The sequence below is a fragment of the Bactrocera neohumeralis genome, chromosome 4 (genome assembly GCF_024586455.1).
Source record: "Bactrocera neohumeralis isolate Rockhampton chromosome 4, APGP_CSIRO_Bneo_wtdbg2-racon-allhic-juicebox.fasta_v2, whole genome shotgun sequence".
Taxonomy (NCBI): domain Eukaryota; kingdom Metazoa; phylum Arthropoda; class Insecta; order Diptera; family Tephritidae; genus Bactrocera; species Bactrocera neohumeralis.
The window spans coordinates 71,849,245-71,868,511 of NC_065921.1; the positions used below are offsets into that span (position 1 = coordinate 71,849,245).

Consider the following 19,267-nt stretch of genomic DNA (forward strand, 5'->3'; position numbering starts at 1 on the left):
TTGTTTGTGCATAAATTAAAGTCGCATAAATTAGCACCTCAAATAATACTTGGGATTTGACCACAGTTTTGACCTCTCTTATGCTTAGTCTCTCTCTTTTTGGGTTCTGCGTCACTTCAAGATATCATGACTTTAGAGAAAAAGTGATTTCGCTTGCCAGTATTTTGATTACAACAGAGAATCTATATAGAACAATACTACTTAGTGCCAAAATTAATAATAATAGCAAGCGGAAACCGGTACCAATATCACCAAATATACAAATACAAACAACAATACCAATACTTATACAGTTTCCAATATCAACTGCAAACGCATTAACAAAACGATTAAAAATATATTTATCTTTACCAATACCATTACCATTACAAAATATAAATACAATTACAAAGACAAATACATATACGATTACAATTAAAAATAAAAATACAAATTCAAATACAATTAGAAACACAAATACAATTACAAATTCAAATACAAATGCAAATAAAAATACATATACAGATACAAATACAAGTACAAATACAATTACAAATTCAAATACAAATACAATTACAAATACAAATAAAAATACGTATACAAATACAATTTACAAATACAAATACAAATTCAAATACAAATACAAATACAAATACAAATACAAAAATACAATTGCAAATGCAAATACAAGTACAAATGCAAACGCATAACTAAAACGATACCATTATCATTACCATTACCATTTGAAAATACAAATACAAATACAAATACAAACAAATACAAATACAAATACAAATACAAATACAAGTACAAATGCAAACGCATACAAAACGATACCATTACCATAAAATACAAATACAAATATAAAAAGTACAAATACAAATACAAACACAAATAAAAATACAAATACAATTACAAATACAAATAAAAATACGTTTACAAATACAATTACAATTACAAATACAAATACAAATACAAATACAAATACAAATACAAATACAAATACAAATACAAATGCAAATACAAATACAAATACAAATACAACGATACCATTATCATTACCATTACCATTTGAAAATACAAATACAAATACAAATACAAATACAATTACAAATACAAATACAAGTACAAGTGCAAACGCATAACCAAAACGATACCATTACCATTTGAAAATACAAATAGAAATATAAGTACAAGTACAAATACAAATACAAACACAAATAAAAATACAAATACAATTACAAATACAAATAAAAATACAAATTACAAATACAATTACAATTACAAATACAAATACAAATACAATTACAAATTCAAACAAATACAATTACAAATACAAATACAAGTACAAGTGCAAACGCATAACCAAAACGATACCATTATCATTACCATTACCATTACCATTTGAAAATACGAATACAAATAGAAATATAAGTACAAGTACAAATACAAATACAGTTACAAACAATACTAACATTTTAACAATTTTGAATATAAACTGCAGCACAACACCAACGGGTCCTAATACTTTTTACTTTACCAATATCATTACCATTACAAATCTTATCAATCTTAATACGCATACAATATTTACAGAATATACAAAAATTACAGAAAACTACTGCAATACTACGAGCAACAACAACATAATTACCAGTATTAGTACCAACAAGAATACCGATGGTAGTAGCAACAGTGTAGAAAAACAATTGTCAATAACATTAATGCCAATATCAGTACCATTACCATTACCAACACTTATACAGTTTTCAATATCAACAGCAATGTCAGAATGAAATGTAGTGTCAATAAAATTAACATTACCAATAACAATACCATTACCAATATCAGTAACATTACCATTAACAATACTTATAGAGCTTTCAATATCAAAAGTTATGTCAATACTAAAACTAGTGTGAATAAAATTGGCATTACTAATATCATTACCAATATCAGTATCATTACCATTACCATTACAAATACCAATATTCATACATATAAGAAACCCATCACAATTACAGCACATTACTATACAGCTATAATACAATGAGGAACAGCAATACAAATATCAGTACCATTACCAATACTTATACAGTTTTCAATATCAACGGCAATGTCAGTAACAAAACAAGTGCCAGTAAAGTTAACATTACAAATAGCAATACTATTTCCAATATCAGTATCATTACCAATATCAGTACCATTACCATTACAAATACCAATATTCATACACATAAGAATCCCACCACAATTACAGCACATTACTATAATACAGTGAGGAACAGCAATACAAATACCAATATCAGTACGAACAACATTACCAATACCAATACTAATAGTTACTTCAGCAATGTCAGTACCAACGAGTGTCTTTAAACATTAATATTATGATTTCCTATATCATTACCATTGCGTATATCCAACTTCACACATATAGGTATACGACTACCAAACCCATCATAATTACCAATAATTACAGCACATTACTATAATACAAAGAGCAACAACAATGCGTACATTATATTTGTAAATACCGCAAGAAATGCTAAAAATATTACTGAAAATATTAGCAACATCAACATTTCTTTCAATAATGGCATACACCATTACACCCTTACAATTCCGCATGTAAACATAATTATCAATACCAATACATAGTTGTAGGCATATGAGTATATGACAAAATGTTTAAAACACATGTTATCCATTTTGTTGTGCTTGGTAATTAATTATCAGAAATTGTTGATGTGCCGAAATTTACACTCGCAAAAAGTGAAAAACCTACGAACCAAACAACTCAACACTAATGAACGCACAAACACACTTACAAAAACTACAAAGGTGTAAGATAGAAAGGTGAAGAAGATGAAGCCTTAATTACCATATTTCAGCAGCAAACACACTCGCACACGCACACGTAATTACTGGACCCGATCTCAACGAAAATAAAAGCAAGTGGCGAAAAAGTGAAAAATTAAAAGCCTATTTAGATAGAGGTCTAACCAAAAATGAGCAAAAATTTTTTGCTTTGCTTTTTGAGACAACAGAAAAGCTTACTTTGCTGCTTACTATTCCTGTGTTTTAATGAGGACTAGTGGGTTCCAAAAAATTGCCTTTAAAAAATAGAAAATGAGGAAAAAATTATTTTGAAATTTATTTATTTGTATTGAGAGTCTGCGCTATCTACTGTCGATTTTCGCAAACACTTTTTCAACAGCAAAATGAAAAAAAAAATAATTAACAGAAAGCTTGGTAATTACTTACAAATTTTTGCTTCCACCGCACCGAGATTTCTCTTGCAATTACAAAGTATTTGTTACTGAGAACTCTAAATCTGCATAAACCAGAAATAATATATTATTACATTGGTTTTATTCTATTTCTAATTAGCTCTAGGGTTCGATGTAGGAAAATTATAAAGTTGTTATGCCTTTCGAACCACCTCCAGTTAGTTTTTTAGCTCAATAATCACGCCTTACCCTCCGTTTTACATATAACCATTTCAACGTTCCTTCTCACACCTTTTAATTCTACTTTGTATATTTCTATTTTATGTACTATATATTTAATATTTTTCTTTTATGTTTTTTCCCTAACTAATATTTATACCGGTGTTCTGCTCAACAGCTTGAGTTGAGCTCTTCTTGAACTTGAAATTGTGTTAGCGCCTCAACGCGCGCCACACAGCTACTGTCCTCAGCTGTCCGGCTCTTTTTCTTAATTAATGCTACATCGTTTGCTTATTGCTAATTAATTCGATATTACAAAAAAATTTGTTTCTTTGGTTTTTTTGTTCATATAAACCAGATAAAACCTATAAACCGAATAAAAAATATAGGAAACTGGCAGAAGCTGCTTATGAGTTTAAGAATATGATTCATACCCTTTCTCGTCATCACTCCTAACACTTAGTGCATTAGCGGAGAATGTTAGGTTAGATGGATGTTTCCGCAGCAAAGCTGAGAGGAGAAGGTATTAGGTAGAGATGACAGTCTTTGGCCAAAAAATTATATACACAGCCGTTAGGGAAGAACTGAAAAATCGGTAATACCCGTTGGGTCAAAATAAATCTGCGGTGACTTGCCACATAATTCCAAAGAATGCGTCAATTACTTTAAGTCACACTTTTTGTTAGCTCATTATAATGAAGCTAAACATTGTTGAGAGAGTGAGGAATCGGTAGCCTTACACTGTTTTAAAGGACCAGTTTGGAAGAGTTGGGTCCTCGTACTAAAAGTGGTATTCTGGCTCTATGAGATCGTAGCTAAGCCAGTAATATTTTATAAGGTCGTTGTCCGGCGAAGTCTGCAAGGGAAAAACCAAACTAGCTTAACAGCTGGACCGTGATCAAAGAACGGCCCTCATCAGCATCTGTGGTGCAATAAGAACAACCCCAGCAATGGCACCAAATACTGTAAAGGCTTGATAGCGAAGGCATGCTGTAGACTAAGGGAAGCTAGGTATATAGTATACAAGACTCCGTGCAGCGACACAAATAAATTCCCCTACACTTCTCCTGGCGGTTCCCTCTTAGCTCACGCACCTGCAAGAAATTTGTGGGCGGAAGCCGTTGGAGTAGGTGTGAAGTGAACTTTTTCACGGTTGAATCGAATTTAAGATGGAAAGAAATAGTGAAGTCTCTATTAACTTCGGAGCTCGCAATTCACTCCAGTTTAAGACTATCAGACCACCGTAGCGTCTTTCAAGTAGAGGTGACTGCCAACAAGGCAGCAATAGATCTAGCGCTCCAAAGTGCACCTGCCTTAAGAGAGGTGTACTCAGATTACAAACTGGCTCTGCTGTTTCTGAGCTCGCTGAGTGGGCGCTCAAAACTTGTTAGGAATGCATGACCTAATTAGCAATATCTGCAAGCTTATTTCATATTAGACTTGTATGGGTCTCCGATTACAGCGGAACCCCGGACACTGGAAAGCCGTTGAGCTTGCTAGGGAGGGTACCCTTTCTGCAATTTCAACCGATTGGAAGCGAGTCGGATTTTCCGATGTCCGATCTTTGGACCTCCAGTAAGATCAGCAAGCGCTGATCAACAACCCGAACTTGTGTGACTGCGAGATCCCTCTGTTCCAAAGTGACCCGCAAGAGGTCCTCCGAACTACTGGCTCTTAGCAAAGTCAATTATAAGTGTTCTGACTGTACACTGTCCAAAAGGTTCACAGACTGAAATTGAAATATCTCAGTAAACGCACCCTTCGGTAACCTACCGAAGTATCTGAGATTGTTATCATCCATCGTAATGAATTTGTGGTAATCTCAAAATGGTTTGTCGATCTATAAAGATCCTTCTTTAGAAGTTTATGGGTAACACAAAGGAAGAATATTTGTCAAGTGATATTCATCGATTTTGGAACCATCCTTGATGATTTTTGCGAAAATAAAATACTAATTTTGATTGGGAAAGTAACACCTTTCTGGCAATTTGACCAGCTTTCGGACGATTTGTGGATACCATGTCAATAGAAATGTTCGTCTCTTGAAGCAAAGCAATCAGACAAAGAATTTTTGACTTCTGGTACTCAACTAAAAAGCTGAGATCTCCACCTTGAGCCCAAAAATCAAAATATCTGAGTAGAATTTTATGTTTAACAGGTTTTCAAATTTAGAGCAACTCCATTATTTGGACCACAACTGTACAGAGACAGGTATTACTTATGAATAACTACATGAATCATCATCTGGTTGAACTTGCTGGTTATATTATTATTACTTATTATATAATAATTTTATTATATTAACAGCAAATATATTAAAATACTTCACAACGCATTGTTGCTCCGCATTATTAATCGCTAATTTTCCGTGTTGTTTTGTTTGATCTTCGCCAACACTCGAGGGCACTTCGCTGCTAATCGCGGCGCAGAATCTACAACTTGGCTAATTTGCTGCCTTAGTTCATTGTTATAATTTAATTTTAACGCGATTATTGTTATTGTTATTGCTGTTGTTGTTTTTTTTGTTAATTTTTAATACAAATTTACACGGTTATTCCGGATTTTATGTTTATTATGAATAATGGCATGGAAAATGCGCTACAATTTTATTGGCGAACTAGACGCCAGTGCCACTGAGGCATGTCGCTTGAACTCATGTTTGTCTTATATTAACTATAATTTTGTTGTAATTTATTTGTTTTTTTTTTTTTCGTTTTTTTTTTGTAATTTTTTTTTTTACTTGTTTTTGTAATTTTTTTTTTTTAATTTTATGATTGATTATACATATAACATTTGTTTTTGTATTTTTTAAAAATTTTTTTCAAACTTGTTTTTGTAATTTTTTGTGTTAACTTTTTTTATGCTTTTCAAATATTTCTTTTTGCAATTTTTTAATTTGTTTTTGTAATTTTTATTTTATTTTCTTTTTTTGTTTTTATTTTTTTAAATGAGTTTTTACATTTTTTTAGTATTTTTTTAATTTTTCCTGTCTATATTTTTTTAAATTTATTTCTAAATTGTTTTTTAATTTTTTTTACTTATGTATATGAAATTTTTATTTTTGTTTGTTTTTTGTATTTTATTTAGCTTTTTTTATTTTTTTCAATATTTTTATAATTTTTTGTAATATGTATATGTTTTAAATTTTTGTATATTTTTTGAAATTTTTTTGTAATTCTTGAATATTTGTTTTTGTATTTTCTTATAATTATATTATTTTAATTTTTTTTGTATTCGTCATTGTTTTTCTACTTTTCAATTTGTTTTTGTAATTTTTTCTGTAGTATATATATTTTTGTAATTATTTTTATATTTGTTTTCGTATATTTTATACGTGTTTTCGTATTTTTTTTTTATTTTTTATGCATTATATTATATTTATATTATTTTGTTTGTGTTAAATTTTTTGTATACTTTTCAAATATTTCGTTTTGTCATTTTTTAATTTATTTTTGTAGTGTTTTGTTTGTTTTTATTTTTTAAACTTGTTTTTATAATTTGTTTGTATTTTTTTTTAATTTTTTATATATTTTTTTGAATTTATTTCTAAATTGTTTTTTATTTTTTTGTAATTATATGACATATCTTTTTTTATTTAACTTTTTTTAATTTTTTCCAATATTTTTATAACTTTCTGCTATATGTATATGTTTTTAGTTTTTGCATATTTTTCTTTTTGTATATTTTTGGAAATTTTTTTGTTATTCTTGAATATTTGTTTTTGTATTTTTTTATAATTATATTATTTTAATTTTTTTTGTATGCCTAATTTTTTTCTATTTTTAAATTTGTTTTTGTAATTTTTTCTGTAGTATATATTTTTTTGTAATTATTTTCATATTCGTTTTTGTATATTTTATACGTGTTTTCGTATTTTTTTTTAATTTTTTAAATATTATAATTATATATTTTTTTATTTTTAATATTTTTTGGAATTTTTTTTTCTACGTTTTTAAATTTTTTTTGTTATCTTTGTTTTGTAATATTTTTATATATTTGTTTTTGTAATTTTTTATATTTTCTTCGTTTTTGTTACCTTTATTTACGAGCTAATTCTTTTATATTTTTTTCTGAATTTTTTAGTGATTTTGTATTTTTTTAAATTTTAATAATTTTTTTTGTTTTTTTTTAATTTTTTTTTAACTTTTTATATTTGTTTTTGTATTTTTTTATACATGTTTTTGTATTTTTTTATTTCTTTTTTTATTTTTGATTTTTGATTTTTTTTTAATTTTTGTAATTTTTTTATATGTTTTTATGTAAATTTTTTTTTTGTATGTGCTTTATATACTTTTTTGTAAATTTTCTTCGTTTTTGTTACCTTTATTTACGAGCTTCCTCACTTGTAGTCGTTCAAGCATCATGCCGACACCTTTTAACCTTGAAATCGTGCACGACGATTTTCGGTGTGTTGCTCTCGCTTGCCGCCTTAATTTCGTATAATCTTCAGCTTTTTACGCGCTTTTTGCTCATGTTTCGGCGTAAATGTCGCTACGTCCACTTGTTATGTGCCAACGCAAATTAATTGTGTATACATACATATGTACACATATATATATATATATTTGCTCGTTACTTACTTTCAAGTATTATTCAATTAAGTGCAATATTTTATTTCCTGAAATTTAATCGTAATTAGATTTAAAACATATTTATGTACATATATACCATATATACATATCTACACTGTACGATATGAATTTGCGCAGTTAATTTCCTTCATTTGTCAAATTAAAACACATTAATTGCAAGTAATTTATTTATTTTTTGTTCAAAAGCGTAAAAATTGCGGAAAAATTTTCTGTAAATGCGACTCCGAAATTTTGTCTTATGTCACCAAACAATTGACTGTCACTACGTGAGCTGGATTTTCAGACTAAATTTGTTTAAAATTGAACAAAATAAAACTATAATTCAGTCTTATAAATCATGCTTTGACAGTTTTGCGAATTTAAATTTATTTTCTTAACTTCATAGAGAGTTTTTGAATTTATTATGAAATGGCATAAGTCATTCCTTACCCTCTTCAAAAAAAGCTCATTTCAGTTTAACCTCACGATAATTAATCTAATATAAATAACCGTCTTAATCTCGGCTTATCACACTTTTAGCGAATCGACCAATGGCGCATCCCACGAAGCCGAACTTCGCCTGTCAGCAACAGGAAATCACAGGTTGCTTAAATGGCGAAAAAGCGGCGGTGGGTTGATACTACACAAAAAGAACGTATCTTAATTTTGATAGTTAAGTTTGTATGACAGATACATCTTTTATGCTACGATCTAGACGATTTCTACGAAGATTGTAGCGTTGCCTTGGGTGATCCATTTCGAGGTTTCCTACTTAAAAAAAAAACAAAGAAAGTTTAAATTTAATAGGGAATATTTATTATCACTTGAAATGTCATTCTTTGGCATTTATCTTTCGAAGATTGTATCTTTCAATAGTTGGCCGCGGCTACGTCCCAGACAGTCCACCAGTAGAGTCCAATTTTGGTGACTTGTTCGAGCATTTCGACTGGTAACTGGCGAATGACACACGTGATGCTTTGCTCCAGGGCCTGAATGGAAGCGCCTGAATTGTCCGCCAAATTTTGTGAAGATATCTTTTCTTGTGTGGCGAGACAATAACTTGCTTGATATCGATCGGTCTGTTTATATGACAACTATACGATATAGTAGTCCGATCAGAACAATATGTCAGCTGAACTCGTCACGCTGATTATTTACATACATACAGAGAAATCTCCCAAAAGCGGACACTGGAGCAATCTTTCTGTCCGATTAATGATGTGTTCTCCACTAGTCGAACAGTTAGGGTCGTTTGCGCTTGAATTGTTTAGGCGGCGAAGTGTAAGGTGCGTATGAGGTCCAATCCCTGGTCACCAGTCCAAAGCAGTATGGAAGCTTAACCGCCCATGCGGACTGGCCCCTAGGGGAGTATCGGAGTATCGCGGGGGTTGTGGTTAAACCCCGAATACGAGAAGAAGAACTGACACTTTGTCCGTTGAATATGGAGTTCCATTCCAACCGAGTGCCGGAACCAAAGTATTGCAAATATTTAAGGTGAGCCTCGAAGCCTACCAAGGGGGTTAGTGTTGCCTTTCCACACTGACTATTGGTATTGAAAATATCTGGCATTTTCAGGGCGCTGATCAACGCATGGATTTGATCCGCTGTGCTATTGAGCGCCGTGGGGTAGCAGATATCCTCATTGAACACACCGTACGTTGCCCGGTTAATGGAGATGTCCGCTTAATAGAGCGTCCATTTAATAGAGCTTTTACTGTTTAAAGAGTCTCCGACATTTCCTTCTGGATGTTACAAAATATTGAGTGTACCTAGTTTGAATGTCTTCACTATCTACTGTTGATTTTCGAAAGTGTTGATTAAAAGTCATTCGCCATGGACAGAAAGGGGTAGTAATTACTTGGTGCCAGCATCAGAACCTTCCAAATAAGCTTCCGGAGCTTCTGGTGAGTCAACATTGATGTGTGTGGCCTAACGTTGTCCTAGTAGAACACAATTATTTTCGTCTTCCTTCAAACGGTCCAATTTTGGCCGTAGGGAAACATCTTATAGTAAATCTTCTTATTTACTGACTGCTTACACGGTTATAGCCGTACTTATAGTAAATCATTCCCTGAAAATCTAAAAAATAGGCCGATCTTATGTTCCCTATATCTTTGCATAGTATTTTTAGACTTTACTCTCTTGTAAAGTAAAGTAAAAAGTAGAGGGGCCTTAACTCCATTGGGCAATGAAAAAGTATAGGTCTCTTAATACTATTAGTGACTCTTAGGCAGTGTTACCCAGCTCTCAAACAAAGTGCGAACTCTACTTCAAAACTCGTTTTTGAAGTGACAAAAACGATTGTTACATTTAAGCCGTTTATTAATTATTATTCGCTACATATTCTATACTTTTAAAGTCTTGTATGAACACAAAAACCCCTCTCACTTTATGACTAAGCAACTAAGTTCTAATATTTCTCTCATCTCTTTTCAATTGCAGGAAAACATCCAAACGAACTAACGAATTACGAAACAACTAATTTACAACCACCACAAAAGACCATACCATCGTACCACCAACTGCCCGCAGACCTCTCCGAAGAGAGCATACGCAAAGAAGCCGCTTTGGTACTCGCACAAGCCGAACGTCATAAGAGCAAAGCCGAGAACGGCGATAATATACCCACATTTAAGGTACGTACAAAACGTAGCGGTGATCCGAACCCCAAGAAGTTCCACTCATTACCCACACGCAAAAAGAAGTCGCCCGCTAAGCCAGTATCGCGCAGCGTAAGTGACGCAGCTGCCAAAAAGAACGCGAAACGGCCATCAATATTCAATATCTTCAGTCGACGTAGCGATACGAATGTCAATCAGGTGGACCGTGATCCACGATTCGAAGACAGCGGCGGTCGACGTTTAGTACGTAGCAAGAGTGATGTTGGCTCTTACAATAAAGAAGAGCGTAAATACAAGAAATCTTTGAAGGAACCCAAATCTAACGCTGCTGCACAGGGTGGACTGCAGACATTGAACAGCTCCAGTAAGCAACAGCTTATCAACACACCACTCAGTCCCATAATTGAGAACGCGCAGAAGGAGGACTATTTTGCAGAGCAATTCAATAGGGAGCGTCGCAAATCGGAGGCTATAACTGAGCGAGAAAAGCATGAGAGTGGACTGAGTGAACTGCTCGAACGCAGTCGCAGACAAGCTGAAGAGGACGATAATATTTTGGGCAAAGGCCATATATCACACGCGATACGCGATAAAATACTAAGCTTACAATCCAAATCACAAGACAATATGCATAGTTCACAGTTGCCGGCACAAAAGTTGCCGCTCACCAAAGGTGTCACCGTGAATGGCTTAGCGAAGCGTTTGTCAATGGAACGCTTCTCACCACCACCGCCACTCTCCGGTCCAGCCTTCTCATATATACGCCCCAATGAAGGCATTATGTATGCGCAGTTGGATCATAATGAAGATGAAAATCGCTATCGTCGCGAGTACATACACTCGCCCAACAGGGAATTGCGTACACCCTTGCGTGAATATCGTTCACCGGCACGTGATATACGTGATATGCGCTCACCGGAACGCGAGCTGCAAACACCCACAAAGACGCTGAGCCGCCAGTCAGTCGACCGCACTGACTTCACTACTAGTCAAAACAATCTTAAGAATGCCTACAACTACAATACGCATAACGGTCGTATCGGAAACGGCAATGGCAGTCGCATTATTATTGAACAATCGACGACGCGTGCCTCGCCAGGCACATATGGATCACCTAACGGCCAGGTAGGTCCAACGACTATACGCATCACAAACTCGCACTCTCCATCACCATGGCAACAGCTCAGTCCACGTAATTTGAGCGATGAGGACGAAGGATTGGGCATTGAAACACGAAAATACTACGAAGACGAGTCTACAGCGTTGACACAATCGCGCAGCAGCAAATCGCCCGCTGAACCACCAATTGTACCGGTCATACGTAGCATTACGCCGACGATCGAAAATGACTATGACACGCATGGCTATCAATCGCCGACACGTGATGAACCTATGAATGATATTGGATATCGACGTGCGCGTCTTGAGTCGCGCATACTAACGCGACGTTTCGGTGAGCCGACGACATTGGAACGTAATGGCTACCACCGTGATGTGGAAACCTCACCGGAACGCTTCGAACGCAATGGTTATCAACGTGATATAGGCGCATCACCAGAACGTAATAGAGAAGTACGCGAGCAGTCCGCATATCAGCGCTACCTCAGTCCCGAACGCGAGAGAGAGTCATATGAACCACGCTTCCATAAAATGGAAACTTCGGAAATATTAAATAAATATTCGCCGGAACGTTCACATCTGGATATCATCGCACCAACAACGGTGCCGGTTACAACACCATTGATGGAGAAAACGTCTCGTTATAAGCACACAAAATACTATGACGACGGACGTGGCGGTGTAAAAGAAGTTTATGAACGGGAAACACACTTGGATGCCGATGGAAAACCACATGTACGCGAGACACGTCACCGTGAACGCATGGACGGCTCTATGGAACGTCAGCAACTGCAGGACTATGAGCCGAAGAGCTTGGATTCACAGCTAACAAGCACAGATCAATATCGCTCCTCACCCGAAAATATGAAACGTTATGAAATGGGCACGGCACACACACAAGATTGGCATGGCAGCAGTTTGAAGCGTGACAAGCTCCAACAGCGCAGCTTCGACAAGGGAGACTCCGGTATTGAGAATGACTTCCGCAAGGAATCCTTCAATGGCGAGCTCACATCCAGGTAAGTTTGCTTAGAAATCTTTTATTGATTTTGTGCGACTATCATTTTATTTTATTTTGCACGCAGATGGCGCAAACGCACCATTGCCGACGACATAAAAGCCTGTGAGGCTTTCCTGCGTAAGGAGCGCCGTCACATCGAGCAGCTGCATGTCGCACGGCGTCGAGATAGTTATGTCTACCGCGAACGTTCCATCGATGATGGCTCACATTACGATCCACACTTAGACAAATATCCCGCTGCAACGAGTACGCTGCGACGCAAGGATCAACAGTCACAGACGGCCGGCACGGAGACGCTGAAACGCAACAAAAAGCTCGGCGGTTTCGAGAAGGTGAAGCAACTCTTCACCGGCGGCAGTGGCGGCGGTGGCGGTAGCGGCAGCGGTAGCGAAGGTGGCAAGTCGGGCAAGAAGGATGGCGACCGACAAGCGCGCGGCAACAGCAGTACCGCCACCAGCAGCAGCGTGCAGACCACAAGAACGGGCACAGCCAAAGACAAAGACAGCAGTGGTGGCGAGAAGGAACGCCCTCGTTACATGGTGAAAGAGGAGGAGATGCGTTCGCGTTACAGTGAGCATCGCGGAAGTGCCGGTTCGGCTGCGTTAGCAGCAATGCTGCACGATGACGCGTTGCGCGAACCAAAGGTGAGTAGCAAACGAATTGAGTTGATGAGAAAAACGTGTATGTCTAATTAGAAAATCATTTACAAACGCCAATTGTAATGGTTCAAATTCAGTGTGGTGGCGGCAAGTTCAGTGTCCGCGCTAATATGCGAACTTTGTAATTATTATCGTATTGATCTTTAATTCAATGAAGCGCTTGGGAACCTTTTACAGCGCAGGCATATTAACCTTTGCTGCTGTGGCCCTGTCATGCCTGGTACCGCTCAATACAAAGCCCGTCTGCATGCGCTGAATTCTATTGTTTGGCCATTTTTTTATCTTGTCTATTCAATGAAAATGTCTTCTTACCACACGCACACTTAGGCGCTCGCATGTCTGCCCGTACAAGTGTCAATGTGTTGATTCCTGTAACTTGCGTAATACTCGCAATGAAGTTTACTTTTGAAACTATTCAAGCATTTCAAGTATTTGAATGACGTAACAGCTATCGTTACTTCGACAGCTATGCTCTGTCTGCGCTTGCTGTTGGCGCGCATCACAGACATGCAACATGAATATGAATGCCAGACAATAGACGGACGGCTACAAGTATGGTAAACATGAATGTTTTGTTGCAAATACAGTGGCGGTCAATGAAATATGCACATATATATATTGGAAGCATATTACTTTACTAAATATAGTTGGAATATTAGAGGCTTGAGTCCAAATTTTATGTACCTTCTTCTTCTTCTTTATTGGCTTACGCGCTTATAGCCGAGTTTAGAGTAGTTCGCCAGTCGTTTTTCCTTTTCGCTGTTTGGCGTCCATTGGAAATTATAAGTGTATCCAGATTCTTCTCGGCCCGGTCTTTCCAACGGCGTGGACTCTTCCTCTGCTTACCCCGGCGGATACTGCTGGTTCCAAAATAGAGGAAACTTGGCTACGAGCTTTTCGCTCATAATTTTTAAACTTTGTGTGGTACATAAAGTCGTCCAAGGCTGGGTGAGGTTATGAATCGCACTTAGAAGATATTTGTCGTTTATATCTCCCAAAAGCTTTTTAAAGTGCATCTCCTCATAGATCGTCGAAGCGCTTTGAGCTTAAAATAAATTTATTAAGTCGCTTAATATCAATCCCAGCCGCTTCGCTGGATTCTCCAAAGGTATGTCTACCGAGATATTTCAATCCCAGTCTACCAAAAGCCGGTCAAAAGAAGAAAAAGTGTTAAGGTGACTCCATTTCGGCTTTCTCCATTCAACTTTGGCAAAGAGGGTCCGACAAGACATTTTGTCGTACCGTGTATGTACCTATTATGCAGTGTTCAGGCAGAGCATCTGTAATAGCGGTGAAATTGACTTTGGTAAAGTAGTTCAAAGAACCTCTTACTTTGTACTTTGGGCCAGAAAGATCTCGAACCAACGCCTACCAAGTTCACTGGAGGTTCATAGATCCAGCGCAAGTAAACATCGATCAGCTTGAAGTAAGCGTGCCCTCCTTAGCAAATACATCTGCTTTGCAATTTCCGGCGATTCCATTGTGACCGTCTAAAATGGAAAAAACTTGAAGTTATTGCTAACGAGGTTAAGCACTCCCTGACTAGTCTCGAGCGCACAGTCAGCGAGCTTATGAATAAATGAATGAATAAGGCTGCACTTCAGAGGTATTTGTGAGCGGAGCGAAGACTTTGGAGAAAACGTTCAGTGAACTTCTTCATGGTTTCTTCATTTCTTCATGAATGGATCGAAGTTAATAGGAGGGTTGGCCTGGTAGACTGAAGCTAGAGTTTATGGCAACCTCCCAAAAAAAGCTTCTACATCGAACCCTCCCTCGCAACTTCGATCCATCCGTGAAGAAGCTCACTGCATCTCTTCTCCAAAGTCTTCACCCCGCTCACAAATACCTCGCAGCTGTGACCGCAAAGAAGGTTAAGTAGTTCGCAGCACCTCTTACGGTTCACTTTGAATCAGAAAGATGTCGAACCAACGCCGGCCAAGTTCACTGGAGATCCATAGATCCAGCGCAAGAGAACATCTATCCACTTGGCCAACTCCGCTCGAACGTTACAGTGATCTGGTAGCTGGAGTTTATGGAAAGCTCTCGAAAGAAGATTCCCCCTCCAACCCTCCCTCTTAACTTCGAACCATGCGTGAAGAAGCTCACCTCACCGTCAGGTGAAGGTTCCGCTATGCAGTGGTCTGAATTGTAAGGGAATGCAATAATACTTCTTTAGTTTAATAAAAAAAATGTTCCATACACTTAGTCAACCACGAAATCCAGTAGTTTGAGAATCTAACTTAGTAACTGTTTAAGATTGGAACTAAATAAAAAAGTTCTTTCTCGATAGTATAAAAAATTGAGAAAATTGACTACGCGTACTCACAATAATGGCCGCCACTGTATGTAAGCATAAGATAGGCATGAACTAGCGGCAAATTGCTTCCTCATGGCGTGTTGGCGCTCTGGACGCACATCACATCGGTTTGGCAGACCGCCTCCGTAGTGCGGTGACCGACAGCACTTGATGTGAGGCGCTACTTGCGACACGGCGCGGCTTCATTTCATTGTGTTGTGTGTCAGACTTTTGCTATGCACCGCCTGCCGCCTATCGCACTTCCGCAGCCGCAGCCGTAGCCCATTATAAAGTGGCATGCAAATTGCTATCTCGTAACGTGTTGCAATGCGGTGCGGCATGATGATTGTGCAGTTGTAGGTAGGTGACGCTGCATGCCGCATGTTGCATGTCGCACCTACAACTAACTAACCAACACCAGTGCGCGCGCAACAATTCAAAGCAAAGCATCATCATTTCCACTTCAGTTTTCCGCCACTACTGCTGCTGCTGCTTCTTCTTCTCACTGATTTTGTTTTACTTTGGCGTTTGTGTGCATTTTTTCTTATGTCTAGTTAAGGGCTTCGACATTTAAATACAGTTAGCTGTGCGCTAAGTAGGCGCTCGTTGTGAGCCATGAATTGTTTGGGAAAGGTCGTTGCGGTCAGCTTATTGTGGCACAACTATTACCGTACACTCATAACTAACAAAGACACCACTCTTACGCAAGCAGTTGATTCTGTTTTTTTTTATAGTTTTGATCAATAAGAAGTGTATAACGGTTGTGCAGTGTTGCATATATGTGAATATGTGCGCTTGGACCAAGGTAATATGCGTTGTACGGTAATCAAGCAAGCAAATGATTGAAGAAGTGGCGACATCATAGATTTCGAAGCAATTTGATTTTTATTGAAGTTGGATTTTGAAATTTTCGACTCCGTTTTTGTGCCACGTTGAGTTGTGGAAGCCTTATATATTGTTATTTGAAGTTTTAGGCTTCAATCATTTTGCTGTATCCGAAACAATTCTCTTCTAAGAACCCGTAACCCCAAAAACTGCTCCTTGACCGAGGTGTAGCAAAGTTGTAATTTATAATTTACGCCCCTCTGCGAAACCGTAAATGGGAAACCGACTCCGTAATAGTAAATATAGCTAAAAGATGAGTTGAAAATTCGGTCTTTGAACTTAAGACTATCTGCGAAACCTCTTACCTCGTCTCTCAGTGAATCAGCAATAGGGGATACTAACCGAATCTGTAGTAGTAAATAAAACTATACGATGCGTTTCAAAATTCCGTCTTCAAACCTAAAGTCTAACTCCGAAACCTCTTACCTCGTCTCTCAGTGAATCACCAAATAGGGGATACTAACCGAATCTGTAGGAGTAAATAAGACTACACAATAAGTTTCAACGTTCGGTCTTCAAACCTAGTCTAACTCCTACTTCGTCTCTCTGTGTATCAACAGTAGGATATCCTTTCTTCGAGTCATCGATTAGTTCTGAAACCTCTTACCTCGTCTCTCTGTGCAAACTCTGGCCGCAATCGTAGTAGTAAATAAAGCTACACGATTAATTTCAAAGTTCAGTCTTCAAACCTAGTCTAACTCCGAAAACTCTTACCTCGTCTCTGTGTGTGTTAGGAATAGGAAATCCTAACCGAATTTGTAGTAGCAAATAAAACTTCTCGATGAGATGTTTAAAAGTGCGGTCTTGGAACCTTCGATTAGTTCCGAAACAGCTTACCTCCTCTCTGTGTTAATCGGAAATAGGAGATCTCTAACCAAAACCGTAATAACAATAAAGCTACACGATGAGTTTCAAAGTCTGGTCTTCAAACGTAGTCTAACTCTGAAACCTCTTATCTCGAGCGCCAGCAAGTCAATTTAACTACCGGTACGGAAGGAAAAGCAGAACAGGCAAAAGTAAATACGCCCAATTAGAGAGATAATAGAACTCTCAACTTTTAATCGAATGATAGCACGCTTTTCGTAGCTGTTTTAGGCATACTCTCAAGAACATTTAACATATTTTCTTCAGAAGATTTGCGACTAAGATTTCATTAAGCTCGAACTTTAGTACCGTTCACAAAAAGGCTAGCTCAAGAAAAACGGAGGCAGTACGTTCTAAAAGCTCCCCACTTTTGTCTAGAAAACTAGATGGACATGTAACGATTGTAGAATAAAGAAACTTCCCGAAAAAAATCTACAATCCAACTTACTAAATACTACTTTACATTATTGAGTTCTGGTATTACAGAAAAACCAACTGTAAGGACTTTCGGTCCCAAACTCTTCACCTGCAAATTGAATGACAAAACGGCATTACTGAAATATATTAAAGATGAAAGCTCTTACATTTTCTGATGAGCACTTTGACTCCATGAAACACATTTTTCACAAGTATTTTTGAAGCCGTGCGAACAGACGACATATAGCCAGCACAAGAAATGAAAAAGCGTGGGAGAATTCCCGGCCAACATAATTAAATTGCCATAAGTCTGCACTTAGTTGAATTTAGAATGCGAAATGCTTATATGATGAGATGAAAACGCAAAAGCAAAATCAACAGACCCACCGAAAAAAAATCAAACACACACAAAACACATCTTTCTACAAGTCTCAGCCTCCGCAAACAGTCAACATTATTCTCTTTTTTCCACGATATAAATTTATGTAAAATATCAATAATGCGTGGTATCGATTATATGTACATTTGTAACCACAACAAAAGCAAATGCGAAATAAGTAACTGGAAGTGAGTTGCCGTTTTGATTCGCCCAAATACAGTGTACTCTACATAGGTGAATCCGTAAAAAATCAATTTAAATAAAAACTGCTAAGTTGGCGTGAAGTGTTAAGAATATACTTACATATGTACATGCAAACAATTTATATATATGTACCATATAACCGATACTCGCCGTAATACGAGTATTATGCCCAAACGCCCACAGAGTAGGCCAAAGTCTTCGGACTGCGGCTATTGAACTGCAGAAAGCCAACGCAACCAAATTGGTCTCGTACATACCTACATACATATAAACACGCAAATATAAAGTTTGTAAGACCAAATGACAAAGATTTACTCATACTTACTGCAAAAAAAATATTAAGCAGGATCGATGCTAGTAGATGCGACCATGAAACAGATGAGATCGTTGACAGCGCGAAACAATACTCTACGCTACTTCGACCAACTCTTGAATTTTGGAGTTGCTGAAGTAGAGTTAATAAAAAAAAGGGATGTTTCGCCTTCTCACTGTCGTTCGCCTTCAAACAGATGTTTCGTACTCGTGAGATACTTCAGCCATATGTAACAGAATCGTTTATGGCGACTCCCAAGTGAATGTCATTTCTGTGAGCTTTAACGATAAATATAAAATAAAAGAAATAGGCCTCAAAATAAACGCTATCGCAAAGCTATTAAACAATATGAACTTCTTTAAACCTCCAAATTTGTGCACGATAACCCGAAGCTGGAATTCAGACTATTTGCCTGTACTTATTATTTTTTCGCAAACGAAAGTCGAATTTCAAGTAGTTCCTGCGAATTTCAATTAGTCACTGCGAA

The 19,267-nt window shown here is 36.8% G+C and overlaps 1 protein-coding gene across 2 annotated transcripts in view; it reads left to right on the forward strand.

Annotated features, from left to right (window-relative positions):
• The window catches only part of LOC126754458 (uncharacterized), a 218,113-nt gene that overhangs the window by 182,357 nt on the left and 16,489 nt on the right, over positions 1–19,267 (forward strand). For both annotated transcript variants that reach the window (XM_050466427.1, XM_050466426.1), the window contains exons 4-5: positions 10,445–12,761; positions 12,828–13,407. In XM_050466427.1, the coding sequence (XP_050322384.1) occupies positions 10,445–12,761; positions 12,828–13,407 (2,897 nt within the window). The remainder of the gene's footprint in view (positions 1–10,444; positions 12,762–12,827; positions 13,408–19,267) is intronic.